The sequence below is a fragment of the Cucurbita maxima genome, unplaced genomic scaffold (assembly GCF_002738345.1).
Source record: "Cucurbita maxima cultivar Rimu unplaced genomic scaffold, Cmax_1.0 Cma_Scf00003, whole genome shotgun sequence".
Lineage (NCBI taxonomy): Eukaryota > Viridiplantae > Streptophyta > Magnoliopsida > Cucurbitales > Cucurbitaceae > Cucurbita > Cucurbita maxima.
The window spans coordinates 4,227,235-4,244,460 of record NW_019272019.1 but is presented as its reverse complement, the minus strand read 5'-3'; the positions used below and the strand labels follow the sequence as shown (position 1 = coordinate 4,244,460).

General features: G+C 36.8%; 3 protein-coding genes across 5 annotated transcripts; 1 reads left to right on the top strand and 2 right to left on the bottom strand.

The window, feature by feature from the left end:
- Positions 1–6,344: 6,344 nt before the first annotated feature.
- On the bottom strand, positions 6,345–12,130 carry LOC111476526 (KH domain-containing protein HEN4-like). Of its 3 annotated transcripts, none has more exons than XM_023120223.1 (9): positions 11,962–12,130; positions 10,823–11,558; positions 9,641–10,108; positions 9,249–9,503; positions 8,735–9,058; positions 8,411–8,484; positions 8,224–8,335; positions 6,733–7,622; positions 6,345–6,646 (listed from the first exon to the last, which is right to left on the bottom strand). In XM_023120223.1, exons 2-8 carry the CDS (start codon positions 11,534–11,536, stop codon positions 7,479–7,481), a joined length of 2,091 nt encoding a protein of 696 aa, XP_022975991.1. In that variant the 5' UTR covers positions 11,537–11,558; positions 11,962–12,130; the 3' UTR covers positions 6,345–6,646; positions 6,733–7,478. The 3 variants fall into 3 exon arrangements, with proteins under 3 accessions (XP_022975991.1, XP_022975989.1, XP_022975990.1); XM_023120221.1 differs by having other exon boundaries at positions 10,823–11,544; XM_023120222.1 differs by having other exon boundaries at positions 10,823–11,538.
- Positions 12,131–13,239: 1,109 nt separating this feature from the next.
- Positions 13,240–13,563, bottom strand: LOC111476133 (50S ribosomal protein 6, chloroplastic). Its single transcript, XM_023119984.1, has one exon. It carries the CDS (start codon positions 13,561–13,563, stop codon positions 13,240–13,242), a length of 324 nt encoding a protein of 107 aa, XP_022975752.1.
- Positions 13,564–14,476: 913 nt separating this feature from the next.
- On the top strand, positions 14,477–17,117 carry LOC111476762. The gene is made up of 2 exons (XM_023120561.1): positions 14,477–15,607; positions 16,176–17,117. Exons 1-2 carry the CDS (start codon positions 14,988–14,990, stop codon positions 16,894–16,896), a joined length of 1,341 nt encoding a protein of 446 aa, XP_022976329.1. The 5' UTR covers positions 14,477–14,987; the 3' UTR covers positions 16,897–17,117.
- Positions 17,118–17,226: the final 109 nt, after the last annotated feature.

The window sequence follows — 17,226 nt, the reverse complement described above, 5'->3', positions numbered from 1 at the left end:
AAATTTGAAAATAAAGACAATTTTTCAATTTTTATATACTATTTTAGTAATAATTAATAAAAAATAATTTGGTTTAGTAAAATTATAAATAATTTATGATAATATGTGACATTTATGGTAATATTATAATGGTTGTTTGTTTAATTAAATCTAGTTTGATGTAAATATAGGTTGGTTGAAAAGCTCTCTTTTCTCACCTAAATTTTACACTAAACATTGTTAAACATTTATGATACTAATAAATTCTTTCAATTTTCTAACAATTACTTTCTATATTATTTTCATTTAAATAATTTTTGATTAAATGGCTCAAATTTAATTAAAAAATTATTATTCATTCAAATATTACGGTTTAATCCTACCGCACCTACTAGTAGATGTAAATGTTTGATTAATCCACCACACTTAAATGGTGTGAAAGTTATCTTATTTATAATCAAATAAATTACAAGGATATGAAAATAGTAATAAATGGAAATAACAATAAATGGAAAGATACCTATGATAATAAAATAAGGCAAATATTAAATATTTGCCTTATAATAAAATATCAAATATAATATATATGGTAAACTATAATTTATTACTAAATATCCTTAACAGTAGATGTTATCAGTTTCAATTAGTTACGTTTCACTGTCGTACTCATAGTTTATATATATAAGGAATGGTTCGTTCTCCCTTACAAAGGAATGCAAAGATTAATGAAGACGATCTATACCGAAAAAGCCTCTAATACTAAGAACCCTAAACCAACCACCTTCTCACAAATTCGCAGTCTCCATAATTTACCCAAAATTAAAACCCCATTTACTGTCCTCCTTTTTCTACTATTTATTTTTTGTTTAATTTTTTTAATAAAATTAAATAAGTTTATATTCACTATTTCTACAAACCCACTTTTTAAACTTTTTAAAAATAATTTTCAAATTTTTATTTTTATTTATAAATTTTGAGTAAAAATTCAAAACTACTATTATAAATAAAATATAAAAAATACATTAATTAGAAAATAGAGTTTAAGGCATTTTTATTAGAAAATAATAGTATTTTAATTATTAAAAAAATTGATATTGATGGTCTCGATGATATTTAAAAAAATATTAATTAGAAAATAGAGTTTAATTGTATTTTTATTAGAAAATAATAGTATTTTAATTATTAAAAAAATGATATTAATGGTATCGATGATATTTAAAAAAATATTAATTAGAAAATAGGGTGGACCTGTGACCTATGTCATTGCCCCCATATTCCCTCTCTCCCACCCACCAACATCTTTCACCATCATGTACGACAAAATAATAATAATAATAATAATAAATAAATAATAAATAATAAACCAATTTTCTTATTTATTTATCCTATATTATCTCATGCACATCGATACCACAAAAAAAATAAAAATAAAAATAAAAATAAATGCAATGTTTATTTACTTCGATGCCAACACAAATTACTGAACTTCCATTAAAATAATAATAATAATATTAAAATATGTATTAATACAATATATATTATAATTTTCTATTATTAAATACATATCTAAAGTTTTGAAATAATAATCTTATATTAGTCTCCTTAATTTATGCTTTATTTTGTGGGTACTTCCAAAATAAAAGTTTTACTTTATTTTATTATATTATATATATATATATATATATATATATATAATAATGTATTTGGATGTAAGTAACTATTTTAGTCTAATAATTTTTTATTTTAAATTTTAATAATAACAGATATTATTTTTTTTAGGCTTTCTTTTTCGTGCTTCCCTTTATCAATGTGAGATTTTACAATTCACCTCCCTTACGGGTCAGTATCCTTATTGACACAGTGTTAAATTCTGATACTAATAGTTTAAACTGCTAGTAGATATTATTTTATTTGAATTTTTTATATTTTCACACTTAGGATTTAAAATAAAATCTAAAATTAGTAATTTTTTTTTTAAAAGCAGAATTTTAAAAAGACCTAAATTAACAAAAATGAAAATACCACCAAAATAGTATTTAAAGGAAAAAAAAAAGGGAGAAAGTAATGGATTTATATTAAGGGACGTCGAAGGTTTTAAAGGATAATGTGTGTCAGACGGCAGGTCTCCAACAACGACCATCCCTTGGGGTTGGCGCCGCCGCCTCCGCCGCCGGTGGCCGACCTGCGTTCCGATCCGACAACGACAACCTTTAAAAAGGAAAAAACAAAAACAAATCACGTTACAATTAATGTCGGACGTCGGTGATATTTTTAATATTCCCCATATTATATTTAACAACACAACTCTTCCTCACACATTAAATAATGTTTCTGTATTTTTTCCCCTTAATAATGAAAAAGCTTTCATGCATTACAAATAACATCATAATTATTAGGACTCAATTATTATAATTCACATAAATGATTTATAAACTCTAACATGAATTTATTAAAGAGAAGTTTCTACACTTTATAACTTATAATAATTCAAGCCCACTGTTAGTAGACATTATTTTAGTTTTACAATTATGCTTAAATTTTTTTTTTTATATTCTTATAAAAAATGTTTTATGTAAGATGTCGATTGAATATTCAAGAACAATTTGTTTGTTGGCATTAATACCTACAAATTGTACAGCAAAAGTCAAAATGCAAGCTGTGATGATGGGTGGGTTGTGTCATTGGTGCACCAATTCACTTTTTTGTTTTCTTTTTTTTCTTCATATGTTTGAGGAAATTTCTAAGAAAACAAGAAGATTTTTTATTTTTAATGAAAAAGATTTTAAAATTTATCATTTGGGTTCAATGGAATGGGCAGCAAATTGAAAGCGATTGGCGAGGGAGAGAGAAGGGAAAGGGTCAGAGACAAAGCGGCGAGTGTTCTTGCACTACAAGAACAAAGAGAAACGGAGAGAGGAGGGCTGATAATGGCCGCCTGAAACCACCCTTCTTCTTCTTCCTTCTTCACCCTTCAATCAATGGAAGTTACCCACAAAACCCCATTCCCCCTAAACCCCAAATTTGTTCGTCTCCATTTTCTTCAATGGCTGTGGAGTTCTTCAGGGTTCTTCAGGTAACTTCTCACTGCGCCATTGTTAATCGAAGGTCGTTTTCGAGCATTTACAGATAGTTGCAGTACAATGTAGCTTCTCTCTGTTTAATCCTCTCATTGCGTCCATAAAGGCAGACAGGATGGAGCCAGGCAAACAATACCGTAAATATATAATAGTTTCTTCTTTTCTTCTTTGTTTATCCCAAAAATCACTATAACATTCATACCCCTTTTCAGTTCTTGTTATTTTTTTGGGGGTTTATGGGATTTCCCTTCACTTTTAAACCAGGATGAACACCATCCATACCTTTCTTCATCCCTAATGGGTTTTTTCTTCATCCCTAATGTTTGAGAAGCATTTTGATGGTATTGCAAATATATGTATCCAGATAATGATATGCTATCCAAATTTCATTTATTGGGTTTTTTTCCCCCTTCTCAATACTTCATTTATTTCTGTTTTGTGCTTGTCTTCTCTTCTTTTGGTAACTTCTATGTTTGTTCTTTGTGTTTGTTTTGACTGTCTCTTGGATGTCAATGTTCATTACTATTTGTTGCTAATCAAGGGACTTTTAGTTCTAAGATTTAGAAGAGGACAAAATCTATTGCTCATGTTACAGAAGTTGACATCCTGTAGCATTTGATGCTACTGTTTACAATTTGTTTGAAATATGTCGTAGCTTTGAGAGGTTTTGGAAGATATGGTTTGATGAATGTTCTTGATTGTCAACCACTGGAGCCAGCTGAATTCTTTTTCTTCTCATACTTAATAGAAGGATGACCCAATTCCTAGGTGTGGAGTTTCTCGCCCCTTCACATTAGGATATGTAACGGTTCAAGCCCACTGCGGGGAGACATTGTCCTCTTTGTACTTCCCCTCAAGGCTTTAAAACGTGTTTCCACACACTCTTATAAAGTTGTTTCGTTCTTCTCCCCAATCAATATAGGATATTACAATCCACCACCCCCATTAAGTGCCCAGCGTCCTCGCTGACACACTCGTTTCTTTCTCTAATCAATATGGGACCCCATCAAATCCACCCTTCTTCCGGGCTCAGCGTCCATAATGAAACCTTTTCCTTGTAGAATATTTGATGGGGGGCAAGGGAAGGGTTATAGCTCAATGGTAACGTGTTTCCTTGACGCGGTAGAAGTTATCAGTTCGAGCCTGGTTATCCTTAAACCGAGTGAGTTTGAGTTTGATCGAATGAGGATTGTGGGATGAGTTAATACACCATTGCTTAATTTGTGATGCTTTTCGTACGGTGCTTGTTCTGATGGGTGGGAGCTCTTGATTTTAGAGCATTGCTCATTTTGTACAGAGAAAAGTCTTGTCAAATAAAGTCGTATCCACCTCTACCCCTTTCTGACATGAATATTGCAAAGTCTTCCTGTGGAGCTTATCCTTTATGACAAAGGAACTTATGTCAAGTTGTTTAAAATGGTTGAACCTGAGATTTGAAATTCATGGTGCATTTAAGGAAGGAAAGATGCGGTAGGTGATCAATCTTCACTCAGCTCTTTCTGAATTCTGTGCTCTGTGTCTTGCTGAAATAAACTTGTTGATCATGAATAATTTTTTGTTAGTGACAATCAATGCATGAGAGTGGTGTTTGAATTCATGGGTTTGGAAATGGTGGGGTATTTGTTTGTTACGTTTGTAATGGTAGTTTGAATAAGGAGTAGAGATGTGTTGACTTTTGACTTTTGACTTTTCCTTCCGAGCTTCTTCTCAAAGTCTTAAAATGCATTTGTTAGAGAGAGGTTTCCACATTCTTATATAAGGAATGTTTCGTTTCTTTCTCTAACTAATATGGGGTTTCACAATCTATTCTCTCTGAGGACTCACTGTCCTTGCTAACACCTCACTCGGTGTCTAGCTTTGATCCTATTTATAACAGCTTAAGAGGTTCCCACGCCCTTGTATAAGGAATGTTTGGTTTCCCTCTCTAACCAATATGGGATCTCACAATCCACCCTCTTTGGAGGCCTAGTGTCTATGCTTGCACACCATCTGGTGTCTTGCTATAATTCCATCTATAACAGCCTAAGAGGTTCCCACGCCCTTATATAAGGAATATTTTGTTTCTCTCTCCAACCAATGTGGGATCTCACAATCCACCTTCAAGGGGGCAGTGTCCTCGTTGGCACACCGCCTAGTGTTTGGCTCCGATACTATTTGTCCTTTTTGGGCTTTCCCTTTCGAGATTCCCTTCAAGAATTTAAAACGCGTATGCTAGGGGAAGATTTTCACGTCCTTATATAGCAAGTGTTTTGTTCCTCTCTCCAATCGATGTGAGATCTTATAGAATTTGAGTACGGTTCATTCATTTAGAACCGGTCGTGCCTTTGACCCAAAAAGACAGCGAACACCCGATGCATAGTAAAAAGTATTAAATGGGATTGAATAGGTAAAAGTATTTGTTATAAAAATTGGAGTTGTAGTAGTGGTGTTGAGTGGGAGTGAGAAGGGTAAGAGATGTGCAGCAGAGGTGTCATACTTAGTGTTATCAATGCATGACCTGTGGTGAAGTGGGAGGTAGAGGAGAATAAGAATGGTGTGGTGAGAAAAGTGAAGCAGAGAGTCCTATGCTCTGCATGGAAAAGGGAAAGGGAAAGAGCCTCTCTTTTTCTTACCTACTTTTTCATTCAATGTCATCTCTGTGTTGGTAGTTTTGTGAAAGGACACTCAGAATAGCAGAGAGTAGCAGAGAGTAGCAGAGAGAGAGAGAGTCCTTTTGGTTTGGAAGTGTGAGTTTGGGTTTGGGTTTGTGTGTAAAGCAAGCAACAAGTGGGTAATGGGTAATGGGTAATGGGTAATGGGTAATGGGTATTTGTATGCATCATTGAATGAAAACGCCAAGCGATGTAAGCGATGTGTTAATGGTTGGTGGAATGTTGTTAATGATGGTGTTTTTGATTCAAACCCCATTGCTGCTGCTATGCTGCTGCTGCCGCCAACTGCACGGACACTGACCCAGATATCAGTGCGATTTGATGGGTGGATGGATGGATACATGGATGTCTTGTGGCTTTGTTTCTTAGGTTCAAGTTCATACTTAATAATCATATGAAAAGTGGGAGTAATTATTTAAAAAATAGTGAAGAAAAGATCTAAATGTTCTTTCCTCCATCTCCTAGAAGGGAAATCTCCTCGTAGACATCTCTTATATAATTTAACGTTTAATTAATACATCACTAGATTTCGGTCCCACATTGTTGAAAGGTATCAAACATGCCTTCTCTTCGTCACACTACCACGTGTATCAAATATTTAAATATGACCTACCAAAAAGAAAAAAAAAAAAAAAAGCAATATTCTCTCCACTTTTTGCTTCCTATATTTATATCATACTTCTTCCCCTTCACTCCCCATTCCATACCTCAATGGCTGCACATAGATTGCCTAAGAATTCATTGTACCTCGAAACCCCAAAGCTGCTCTTGGTTTCGACAAGAACTTCGACCACGATGGCCAACGTCTGCATTGCTTGTCCACTTAATTGGTGCTTACCAGGTGAAATTCTCCAACATGAATGCCATTGTTAGTACTCCCATCACTTAATGTTCTAAGTTCTGTAAATGAACACTGTAACCTGCAGGTCTTCTGCCAACCTGTTGTATGGCTTTATGGGTAAATGGTGCAGCACAAAGTGGGCAGGAAAGTAAATTCATGACCAAGGAGCACAGTATTAACTTACCTTTTAAAGGAGAGTATCAGCTCAACTACTTCACCTTCATTTTGGCCATTGACAGTATACTTGCCCATAGAGGTGTACTTGGCAAAAACTAAATTTCCCAGATTCTCTTTCACCTGGATCTGGCCCGAAGATATTGAGCACGAGATGGATCCATTCAAGGCTTGGCCCAAGATGTCAAGACATACAAACCCTTCAAAACTTGAACTGATTAGTACAAAATCCTAGTAATAATAAAAACACCACCTGGAGAAAGCATATTATTGTCTCGAGTGAGTTTAAGTTTATGACTGCTACTAAAATTTCAACAATGTTAACAAAGCCAAAACATAATGAAGATACGTCTTAAGAGGGAAAAAACAATGAAATTTCTACCCCTTATGTATTTTTTTAACCCCTTAGTACAATTTTTGCAGTCAAGGAACCAAGATTTTCAAATGCTGAAGAGTTTCACAAAAATATGGCCCTCGTTAGGCTGTGTTTACATATAGAGGTGAAAAATGTCACAAGGCCATAAACTTCAGATATTATAGACTGCAGCTCCCAAGTGTTGTCAAAATTTCCAGATTATGGCAAAACTAGCGGCCCCAAGGCGTATCAGCAGTTAATACTCGTCTGTGCAACATCCTTTCTCCAAAACAATCAGCCCAGAGATAAGAAAGTGGTCATTGTATACCTACAATCAGAAATAAACTTCGCCTATGACCAAAGGAAACAGCCAAACTTTATAGTTTCCCGAATAGAACAAATCAACTAGACTCCGTCTCGCTGATTACAAAAGCTTGAATAAGACTCTGAGCCGCATGGGTTTGCTCAGGCGTTCCAGAAATGATAATCACAGTTTCAACAGCTCCTTGCTTTGGCTCAGTAATCGTAATTTTTGCATCAGAAATCTACATGAAAGATGTGTTTAGTGAGATAGTAGTGGCTATGAAATACGTATCCACATTCCAGTAGATTACTAATTGGAGATCTCCCTTCCTACTTTCTATTTTTCACGACGAAAAGCTTTCTCATTATAGATTACAAGTAGGAACTTCATTTTCGTTTTCATTTTCAAATGACTGCAATATTCCACCGTGATCTCGCTATTCCATGTATAAGGACATTTACAAAAGGCAACTAAAGCATGCATGACATCCATCGGATGGGTTCACTTTGAAGAAGATGATCCAAAAACATAAAAAAGAAAACAATCATTGAGAGGTCAACCACAGCAAATACATGTTGTTAACTCGCCAAGGGCAATTTCGTTTTTTCTTTTTCCTTTGTTTCTTTTCTTTTCTACTATCCATTTTTTTTCTTATATTGATAGAAAAGAAAGATTCAAGTATTTCTACAAGAGATTACATCTATATAATGACATGAGCTATTACTTATCTTTGTATGTGCATTCCTCAAAATAATTTTGTAAATAAATATGTAATATTAAAGAAAATCTTTTTTTTTTTTTTTGTTTTTTTGGATCTAAATTACAAAAATAAATGTTCATACCTGACGAATCTGTTTCAAACATTCACCATTCTCTCCACAAATAACGGGGACAAGGTCTCGAGGAACAGCTACTTCAACAGTGGTGCTCGTAATAATAGCTGGATTATTTCCTCTGCATAAATAAAATAAAAATTAAACACTGACATCCATAAGTGAGAATAGGTAAAATAAATGGCAGATAGCAGACCCTCCAAATCCAGCGATTCTCCTATGATGGGCTCCTGTAAAGTCTGGCAAGCCAACACCACCTTCAACTAGACCCTGAAATACAGTTAAGAGGAGAGACTAAGGTTATTAACTTTAGAGAGTCACATTCTTCATTTTGGATGATTCCTGGAGAAACTGTTATGTAACTTGATATAGTTATAAGGATAACCCAAGAATATGGAGTAAGTGCATAATTTTAGATCAACACAAGTCAGAAACTTAATGGAGACTTCTTTGTTAGGCTGAAAAATAATCACGAATGTAGACACCCAAAACTAATTATTGAAAAAGCGAAGTTAAATACCTGAGAGCTCCATGGTTTTCTATCAGATAACAGAGGAGCACCTGGCCTATGAAGAAAAGCAGGTCGATCATCTCGCAAATCACTAAGTGAAGGAATGCCACTAAGAGCATCAAACTTGTGAAATGAGGGTCCTAAATTTGAATAGATTCCTGGAGGTGATAATTCCCTCCTTCCAAAATACGAAGGAAATGAAGGAAGTCTATCAACAAATGCAGGATTTGGATGATTATTAACTGATGGAAATGCATCACGGAAAAAATGCTGCCTCAGCCGAGTAGTAATCTGCAACATAGCATCTTGAACTGTTTCAGGATCTCCATTTATCTGTCAATAAAGTGACATGTCAGTAATTATTTAAAGTTAGATGCAATAGTACCAGATTATGAAGGAAATCCCAAATACCATACCCAAAATTAATAGAATCTACTTAGCATGAATCAGCAATGATATTATCTTAACCAAATTTGTATGATCCTGTTACTATTACGTATGATAATGCAACAACGGAACAAACCTGGACCATTTCTTCATCTTCACCAACACACTTTGGGACCTGCTCCTTTCCTAAAATACGAATATATGCACCAGTCGACTTTCTCATTTCAGCTATGATGGAGCCACCCTTCCCAAGAAGACAACCAATTTGATTGGAGTAAACAAGAAACCTAGCCACCATGTTCTGCTCCTTGCTGTCTGGTACAGCCTTGACAATCCTGGCCTGAACGCGAAAAACAGCATCTTGTACAGGTGATATTCTGTCATCTGGATTCTGCAAAGTTGAATTAGTCTCAAAGGTTAATGAAAAATAATAAAGTAACCAGTTTATAAATGAAAAGTTAATAGAGGGCCAGTATGGCCAATATAAAAAATCTCATGATTCAAATACTCAATGGATTATTACCCTACCGCAGGACCAGTTACAAGTATAATGCGATCGTCTGGGTCCAAGGCACTTTCAATAACTTTGATGTCACAGCCTGTCTCTTGCTGAAGAGCCTTTACTACTACTCCTCCTTTTCCAATCACATTTCCAACTCTCTCAGATGGGCATAATAAACGAAAACTTAAAATTTCTTGAGAAGGTTTGATTCGACCAGGAATGCTGGTTTCATACTGTTTATTAGGAGCAAGAGACGGTGTACTGGAATGAAAGTTGCCAACTTCACGAGGCACAGAGTAAGGGCCTGCATGAGCATTAAAAGAACTACTACCCAGAAGATAATCATGAGCCCAAGAACGAGATTGTCCAGATGAATGTGATGACTGTGCAGTCATGCTTGAGGCGACAGGATCCTTATCATGGGGTGAATTTTCAATTAGCTGCTGAAAAACAAGTTCAAGAGCTCTCTTCACCACATCATTTCCTCCGCTAATCTGCATTCGTAACATCATGTAAATAAAAATTAGGAACTGGAAACTGAACAAATCTTTTGTTGGATGGTTGCCACTGAAATCCAAACCACAAAATTATGGGCATTATGGCTACAAAAAATCCAAACCACTACTTTCTTTCAACGAAAGTATGAGTTAAATAATTGTCCATGTCGCCTGAATCTTACTTCAAATATTCATCAGTAGACAAAAGTGCAAAAATGCAGGCGTTGCAGGACCAGCAGTCAGGCAATAGTATTCCGTAAAATGCTTAAACTCTTATTCCCTTTCAGTTCATTACTTTATTGTTACATGCTGGGGACGTGAATAATGGACAGTACATAGTATACTCTAAAAAATGTCTAATGGAATGCAATGACTACTCAACTAATGATATGAGTTGCTACTGCCAGTTTCAGCAACCAAAAAATGTATAATCAAGTCATGGAAAATAGTTATTTCATAATATACTAAGGACCAAACTAGCAAGGATAAAAATGTTGACAGAAGCTAAGAAAATTCAATATATCTCTTGTTAATGAACCAAAGTTAAAACAAGTTGAACAGAACAAGAACAGATCCAGAAAGTTTCCAAAAAATAAATGGTAAGAAGTGATTTCAAAATAAGGGATAAAAAAAAAAAAGTTATTGTTTTTGCTTATAAACTATAAATTTCAAATTTTTATTATTGTGCACACACGAGCTCTCCAAAATTACCTGGACTAGCTCATCGCTGGAAGTTGCGCAGGGAGGAAGTTTATCCCTGGGAAGAATTCTAATTTGCGCTCCACTATCAGATGACATTTGTTTGATTACACTGCCACCCTTTCCCAATAGGCACCCAACTTGACTAGAAAAAACAAGCAATCTTAAAACAAATGTAGACAGCTTATCACCTTCAACATCGGCCCCATCTGCCTCCGGTTCTTCATCAAAAATCTTCTCAGAAACAAGAAAAAGGGCTTTTCGCAATTGCAAATATGGAACCTCCTTTTGTTTAGATTCTTCCCCAGGAAGAGAAACTTTGTCTTCCTTCTTTGTCCACTCGGCATTATCACCCTCATTCTCCTCGACTTCAGAATTTTTGTTGTCTTCCTTTCTCTTCTCCTCGGGGTTCACTTCAGTTTCTTGATTAGAGCCTCCAATTACTACAATTCTCTCATCACATCCAGGGATAGTGTCTTCTACTCTGATTTCTACGCCTGTTTCTTCACTAATTTTAGATAAAACATCTCCATCTCCATCTCCACCAGCAAGGCTGTCAATTCTGGAAACAGGAAAGAGAACACGAAAGACAGCATAGCCAGGAGACAATTTGAAGGATTGCTTATGTGAACGAGACCCTGATGTCTTCTGCCACTTTCCTTTCCCATTGGACTTGACAATGTTCCGATCACGTGATCTCTTTGATGGAGTCAATGGAGCAGACATTCCTGCAACTACGATGGAAAAACTGTTCCAAATTAATTGACCGATGACAAAGATAACTGAACTTCAGGAGTGCCCTGTACTAGACAACCAGTATATATATTGACCCCAATTGCATGTACAACAAATTCGTCGAAATAAGAACAAATTGACACTAAAGAAACAAAAAACAAAGAAACTGTATGGCTAAGAATCTGTTAGGAGCACTCTATCTATCTCTCTCTCCACACACGCACATAATATCCTCTTCCTTCCATCATAACAAGTTTACAAATGCACGAGTTAGCGGAACGATTGACCCTGAATCTTGATTTCCCAAATGAAGCAAGTTTTGTTAACAGTGAAGTCTAAACGATAGAGAACCGGCTAAGGCAAGATAATGAAAAACTTGAAGAAGAGTAAGAATGTCCGCTACTAAAAGAACTTACAGTTGCAGGAATATTATGAGATTCTAGGTCGACGACGACCACCACCTTCAATGGAAATTCCGGTGCGAAATGCTGTCCTGTTTTGAGCTCCGAGCAGTGCAAAAGGGTTGGCGAAATGAACGAAATCCCTAAACACTGAAATTCCTGAAAAGAAAACGAGGGGTTTTTGCGGTCTGCTTTTGCATAATTTCTGTCTGGTTTACTGTAATGCTGAGACGGGTCGGGTTTAGAGCCCTGGGTCGTTTGCCCAACTCTGCGCCCTCGTTGTTAGACCCGACCCGAAATTGAAATAAGCAGCGCGTGTTTTATGCCCGTTCTCTTTTGTTATTTTATCAAATAATAAAAAATAAAAAATAAAAAACAATTTTTTCATATTAAAGTTTTGAATTTAATCACTTTGTCAAATAGATAACATTTTACCTCATAAATAGCATATTAAGTTCTTGGTTTTCTTTAATTATTATATTATTTAACCTTACAAATAACATAATTAGAATTTTTGTAAAAATAAAAAATATAATAAACTTTAATATCTCATAAAATTAAAATTTCGACGTTTTTGTCATTTATTATTATAGAAATATAATAAATGACAAACTTTTTTCTCTTTATATTGGATTAATAATATGGTTGAGATCGTCGCATTTTATAAGGTCATTATTATTATTATCATTATTTTGTCATAGATCACGCATCAAATTTGTAGTTATCTTCGTTCAATTAATACAATTTTTCAATTTTTTATTTTTAGTTACAGTTCCTTTTCTTGTAACTTTAATTTTCATTATTTCTAAGAAATGGGGTAAATTTCTAAAATTCAAATTTTATCGAGGGAACTAAAAGTTGCATTTAAATCGCACACCAAACAGCTTTCATAAAATAGTATAATCGAATTGTCAGAAAATCAATTCGCACAAACAACGTGATTATCATGTAAGGAATAATTGAAGTAATTGGATAAAATTCATCGAATTATTTCATGAGTTCTTGTGAATTTTGATGCAGTAGAATTAGAGAGACGGAGAATCTAAACAATTAGGTAGTTATTCCTCTTAAATCTAGGGTTCTACTCCGAGCAGCACACTAACAGGTTAGGGGCAACATCCAATTCTTGATACGAACAAATCAATCGAGACGCGTTTCGCAAACAAAAACAAATCAAAATAGCAGCATTGATTAAACAGAGATTGAAGCACACAATTCCTCAACCAGAGTCCGATTAAAACGTCGATGATACAAATAATACAGGAAAAAAAAAACAGAGAAGAGTTTCTAGTGTTACTCGGTCGTAGGCGGTGCTTGTGCAGACGAAGCAATCGAAGAGGCTACCTCGACAATTTCATCGCTGGAGATTGATGAAACCACAGTCCAGTCCGGTGGAAGAGGCGGCAGAGGAGGATATACAGTCGGCTTGCGCCGAATGTCCCATGGCTGAGATTTCCGTGGCCTCGTTTTCATGTGATGTGCAGTCGCCTTCTTGTTTGGCCTCGACGAGCATTCAATCACCAAATTCCCGCCGGAGCATGGAGCTGTTTTGCTTGCCGATGAATTCAACAATGGCGGAACCGAAATCCTACCGCCGGAAAAAGTGGAAATCGACATGGTTCCTTCGGAGCAACAGGGTAAGAAATGCAATAGAGACCTATTGAATAGGATTACATTCGTTATCTTCGTTTCTTTTAATTTTTTTTTTTTTCATTTCAAAATAATATGAAAATAGTTCGACTTTATTGGGCCGCTTTCCTTATGCAAGCCCATAAACCTAATATTATTGATCCAGCCCATGGTCTCGTATGGGCTTTCTGCTGTAAATTGGACTTAACAGTAGGTGAAATTACCATTTTAACCCTCCAATTTCGAATTTATATAGAAAAATTTAAAAATTATTTAAATATACAATTTTTTTAACTAGAAAATAGGATGATATTGGTAAAACTTTTTGTATTTTTAATTTAACCCTACATTAGTAAGGGGATTCGGTGTTTGTATTTAATTAGAATGTGCCACGTCACAGTATCGACACGTGGCTCGATTTCAAAAGGCGAGAAGTGACGTCATGATGACATCGGAGATTGGATAGAATTTGTTTATATTTTTGGAGGGAAAAAAATAATATTTAAAACCCAAAATTGGTATGCAGATCCTACGGCCAGCAGGAAATCATCCGAACCACACAGAGGGGACCACGTGACCTTCACACGTGTGACGCCATGGATTTTATTTTATACAGCATCATTTTTCTTTTATTTATTTTGTTGGTAATTTTAATATTTGGAAGAGGGAGATTCGGGATTGGTGGTCAGGATGGCGTGCCAGTGACGTGGCTGCTCCCGGAGAAAGGGTAAAGTTGGAAATGTAAGTGAAAATATGTAAAGTGGGACCGGTGGGGACCACGGTATAGGGGGATTAGGGTAGAGGGGTAGGAGCTGAAGGACGTGGTTAAGTTGAGTTAATTGGAGCTAGAGAGAGGCGGGGGTTTGAATATTAAAAAATCAAAAATTGAGGGACTGAATTATAATTTGATTGACAGGCTGTGTACAGCTGTACACCAAATTCTGAAACCTTCTCCATTCCCACCCTGTTTGTAACTAATGCTTCTCTCTCATGAAGTTCATTCTTCTTCCTTCTCTGTTTTCGTACTTTCTCCTCCTACGAACAGTAATCGATTTTGCGGTTTTTGTTTTGGTAGTGTGATTAATTAGGTATAGGCCATCAAAGTGGGTTTTGGTTTGTGTTCTTCTGCTTAGGTTGTACTATTTCTTTCCATTTCTGCACTGCATTTCTGGTTTTTCAAACCCTGAAGCGAAAGAACCGCTGTGGAATCGAGGTTATTCTGATGGTAATGGAGTTTCTGAGGGTATCTATGCGCCATTTTGCACGCATTTTTAGGTTTTGCTTCCACGATTAAGATTCTTTGCTCTGACAGATTCAACTCTCGCTTTCTTTGCGAGTTGTTGTTGTTACTGCTGCTGTTGTGAGTTGTTCTTGCGTGCTGAGGTGTTTTAGTGAAGTGCAGAGGGGTGGCCATGGATCCCTGCCAATTTGTGCGACTCACCGTCGGGAATCTGGCTCTTAAGGTTCCGGTGGCGTCTAAGCCGGCACGTTCGGTTGTTCATCCTTCTTCGTCTCCTTGCTTTTGTAAAATCAAGTTTAAGAAATTACAGGTGCAAACAGCTGTTGTACCGTTTATTCAACGGGATAATCAGTTTCCCGATGGGCAGGTTCAGTCCACGGCGGCAACTTTTCATCTTAGTAAGTTTGATCTCGCCAAGCTCGCTGGAAAATCTTTATTCGCTTCGAAACCGTGCCTCAAAATTTCAATCTACAGCGGGCGGAGAGGCACGACCTGTGGCGTCGACTCCGGAAGGCTCTTGGGTAAAGTGTCTGTACCTTTGGATCTGGCGGGAACTGAAACTAGGGCAACAGTGTTTCACAATGGGTGGATTTCAGTGGGGAAAGAGTCCAAGGATTCTTGTGCGCAATTCCATTTGAATGTGAAAGCCGAACCCGACCCGAGATTCGTGTTTCAGTTCGACGGCGAGCCCGAATGTAGTCCACAGGTGTTTCAGATTCAGGGCAACATCAGGCAACCCGTATTCACCTGCAAGTTCAGCTTCAGAACGGGCGACCGGGCTCAAAGATCCAGGTTAGCTACAAAATAATCCCTCATTCTCCGCTAATTTTAGTAACTTTTTCTTTTATTGTCGAATTTTTTTCAACTGGTGTTCGCCTTTTAGAGGTAAAATTTTAGTTGAATTATCCTTCAAGCTCGGTTCGTATCTATGATCTTTTTTGCTTGCACACAAATTCTTCCTTTCCGCGCGTTCCTAGATTGTGTCCTTAGAATTTGTATGCTCGAAACCGGAATGCGTAAAGCTTTCTATGGAGTGTACGGTAAAGTTACACTAAATTCTAGGGCTCTGCTTTACTCTTTCCTTAATGTAAGATTAAGAGCTAAAAAAAAGCAAGAGACAGAAATTAAGGTTGTAAATGAGTATTATTGCATCTTTTATTCTCAATGCTTCATCCTCACTAAAATCTTCAAGTTGCAGTTATTATTCTCTGTCCCCCACGCCCCACTTTTCTTTGATCTCTTACTTTATTCAGCATTTGAATGATGTTGCTAGTTTAGGTAATTTTACTTGGCTATTATTCAACTGTTTGTTCTTTTCAATTCTAACCTGGTTGGGTTCCCTATTTTGGATTTGTTCCAGATCATTGCCTACAGAATCAAGCATTTCAAGGGGGTGGCTTAGCTCGTTCGGAAGCGAAAGGGAGCGCCCAGGAAAAGAGCGGAAGGGTTGGTCAATCACCGTCCACGACCTTTCCGGTTCACCCGTCGCCGCAGCTTCAATGGTCACACCATTCGTTGCGTCGCCGGGTTCCGACAGAGTCAGCCGGTCCAACCCCGGTTCATGGCTGATTCTTCGACCCGGAGACGGCACATGGAAGCCATGGGGCCGGCTCGAGGCTTGGCGTGAGCGAGGCGGATCAGACGGTTTAGGGTACCGGTTCGAGCTGATTCCGGACACGAACGGTGGGATGAGCGCGGCGGGGATTGTTCTGGCAGAGTCTGCTCTGAACATGAACAAGGGGGGGAAGTTCGTGATCGACTTGGGTGGAAGCTCGAACGGGAGGTCGACGCCGGCGAATCCGACGTCGCCGGCATGCAGCCCGAGGAGCAGTGGAGACTATGGGTACGGACTATGGCCGTACTGCGTGTATAGAGGGTTTGTGATGGGGGCAAGCGTGGAAGGGGAAGGGAAATGCAGCAAGCCGAGAGTGGAAGTGAGCGTGCAGCACGTGAACTGCACAGAAGACGCGGCCGCATTCGTGGCATTGGCAGCGGCCATCGATCTTAGCATGGACGCTTGCAGGCTGTTCTCTCAGAAGCTGAGGAAGGAACTGTGTCAGCCATTGGATCTTGTTGCTTGAGATTCCATCTCATCTCTCCGAAAAAATGGAACAAAACAAGTCCCGTGATCCTTTTTCTCTTTTTCTTTTTTGTTAATCACGATGGGCTTTTCTTTTTGAATGCGTTAGGGTTTTTTAAATGGCGCAATTTGTGGTCGATGGATTTCTGATTCCATCGTCTATGTGGAATTTGGGTTCTGCTAACAAACATTTTTCAGAGTTGTTGTACAGTCTGTAAGAGAGAGAGTAGAGAAGACAGACAGAGCACTATTTTTTTTTTTTTTTTTTTTTTTTTTTTTTTTTTTTTTTTTTTTTTTTTTTTTTTTTTTTTTTTTTTTTTTTTTTTTTTTT

What these genes read in the sequence shown, in the direction of transcription:
- LOC111476526 (XM_023120223.1), bottom strand. Translation starts at nt 11,536, where the DNA reads ATGTCTGCTCCATTGACTCCATCAAAGAGATCACGTGATCGGAACATT. An exon ending in GAAAACCATGGAGCTCTCAG is followed by an intron (nt 8,485 to 8,734) that starts GTATTTAACTTC and finishes ACTGTATTTCAG; the next exon opens with GGTCTAGTTGAAGGTGGTGT. An exon ending in AGAATCGCTGGATTTGGAGG is followed by an intron (nt 8,336 to 8,410) that starts GTCTGCTATCTG and finishes TTATTTATGCAG; the next exon opens with AGGAAATAATCCAGCTATTA.
- LOC111476133 (XM_023119984.1), bottom strand. Translation starts at nt 13,563, where the DNA reads ATGTCGATTTCCACTTTTTCCGGCGGTAGGATTTCGGTTCCGCCATTG.
- LOC111476762 (XM_023120561.1), top strand. Translation starts at nt 14,988, where the DNA reads ATGGATCCCTGCCAATTTGTGCGACTCACCGTCGGGAATCTGGCTCTT. An exon ending in GACCGGGCTCAAAGATCCAG is followed by an intron (nt 15,608 to 16,175) that starts GTTAGCTACAAA and finishes GATTTGTTCCAG; the next exon opens with ATCATTGCCTACAGAATCAA.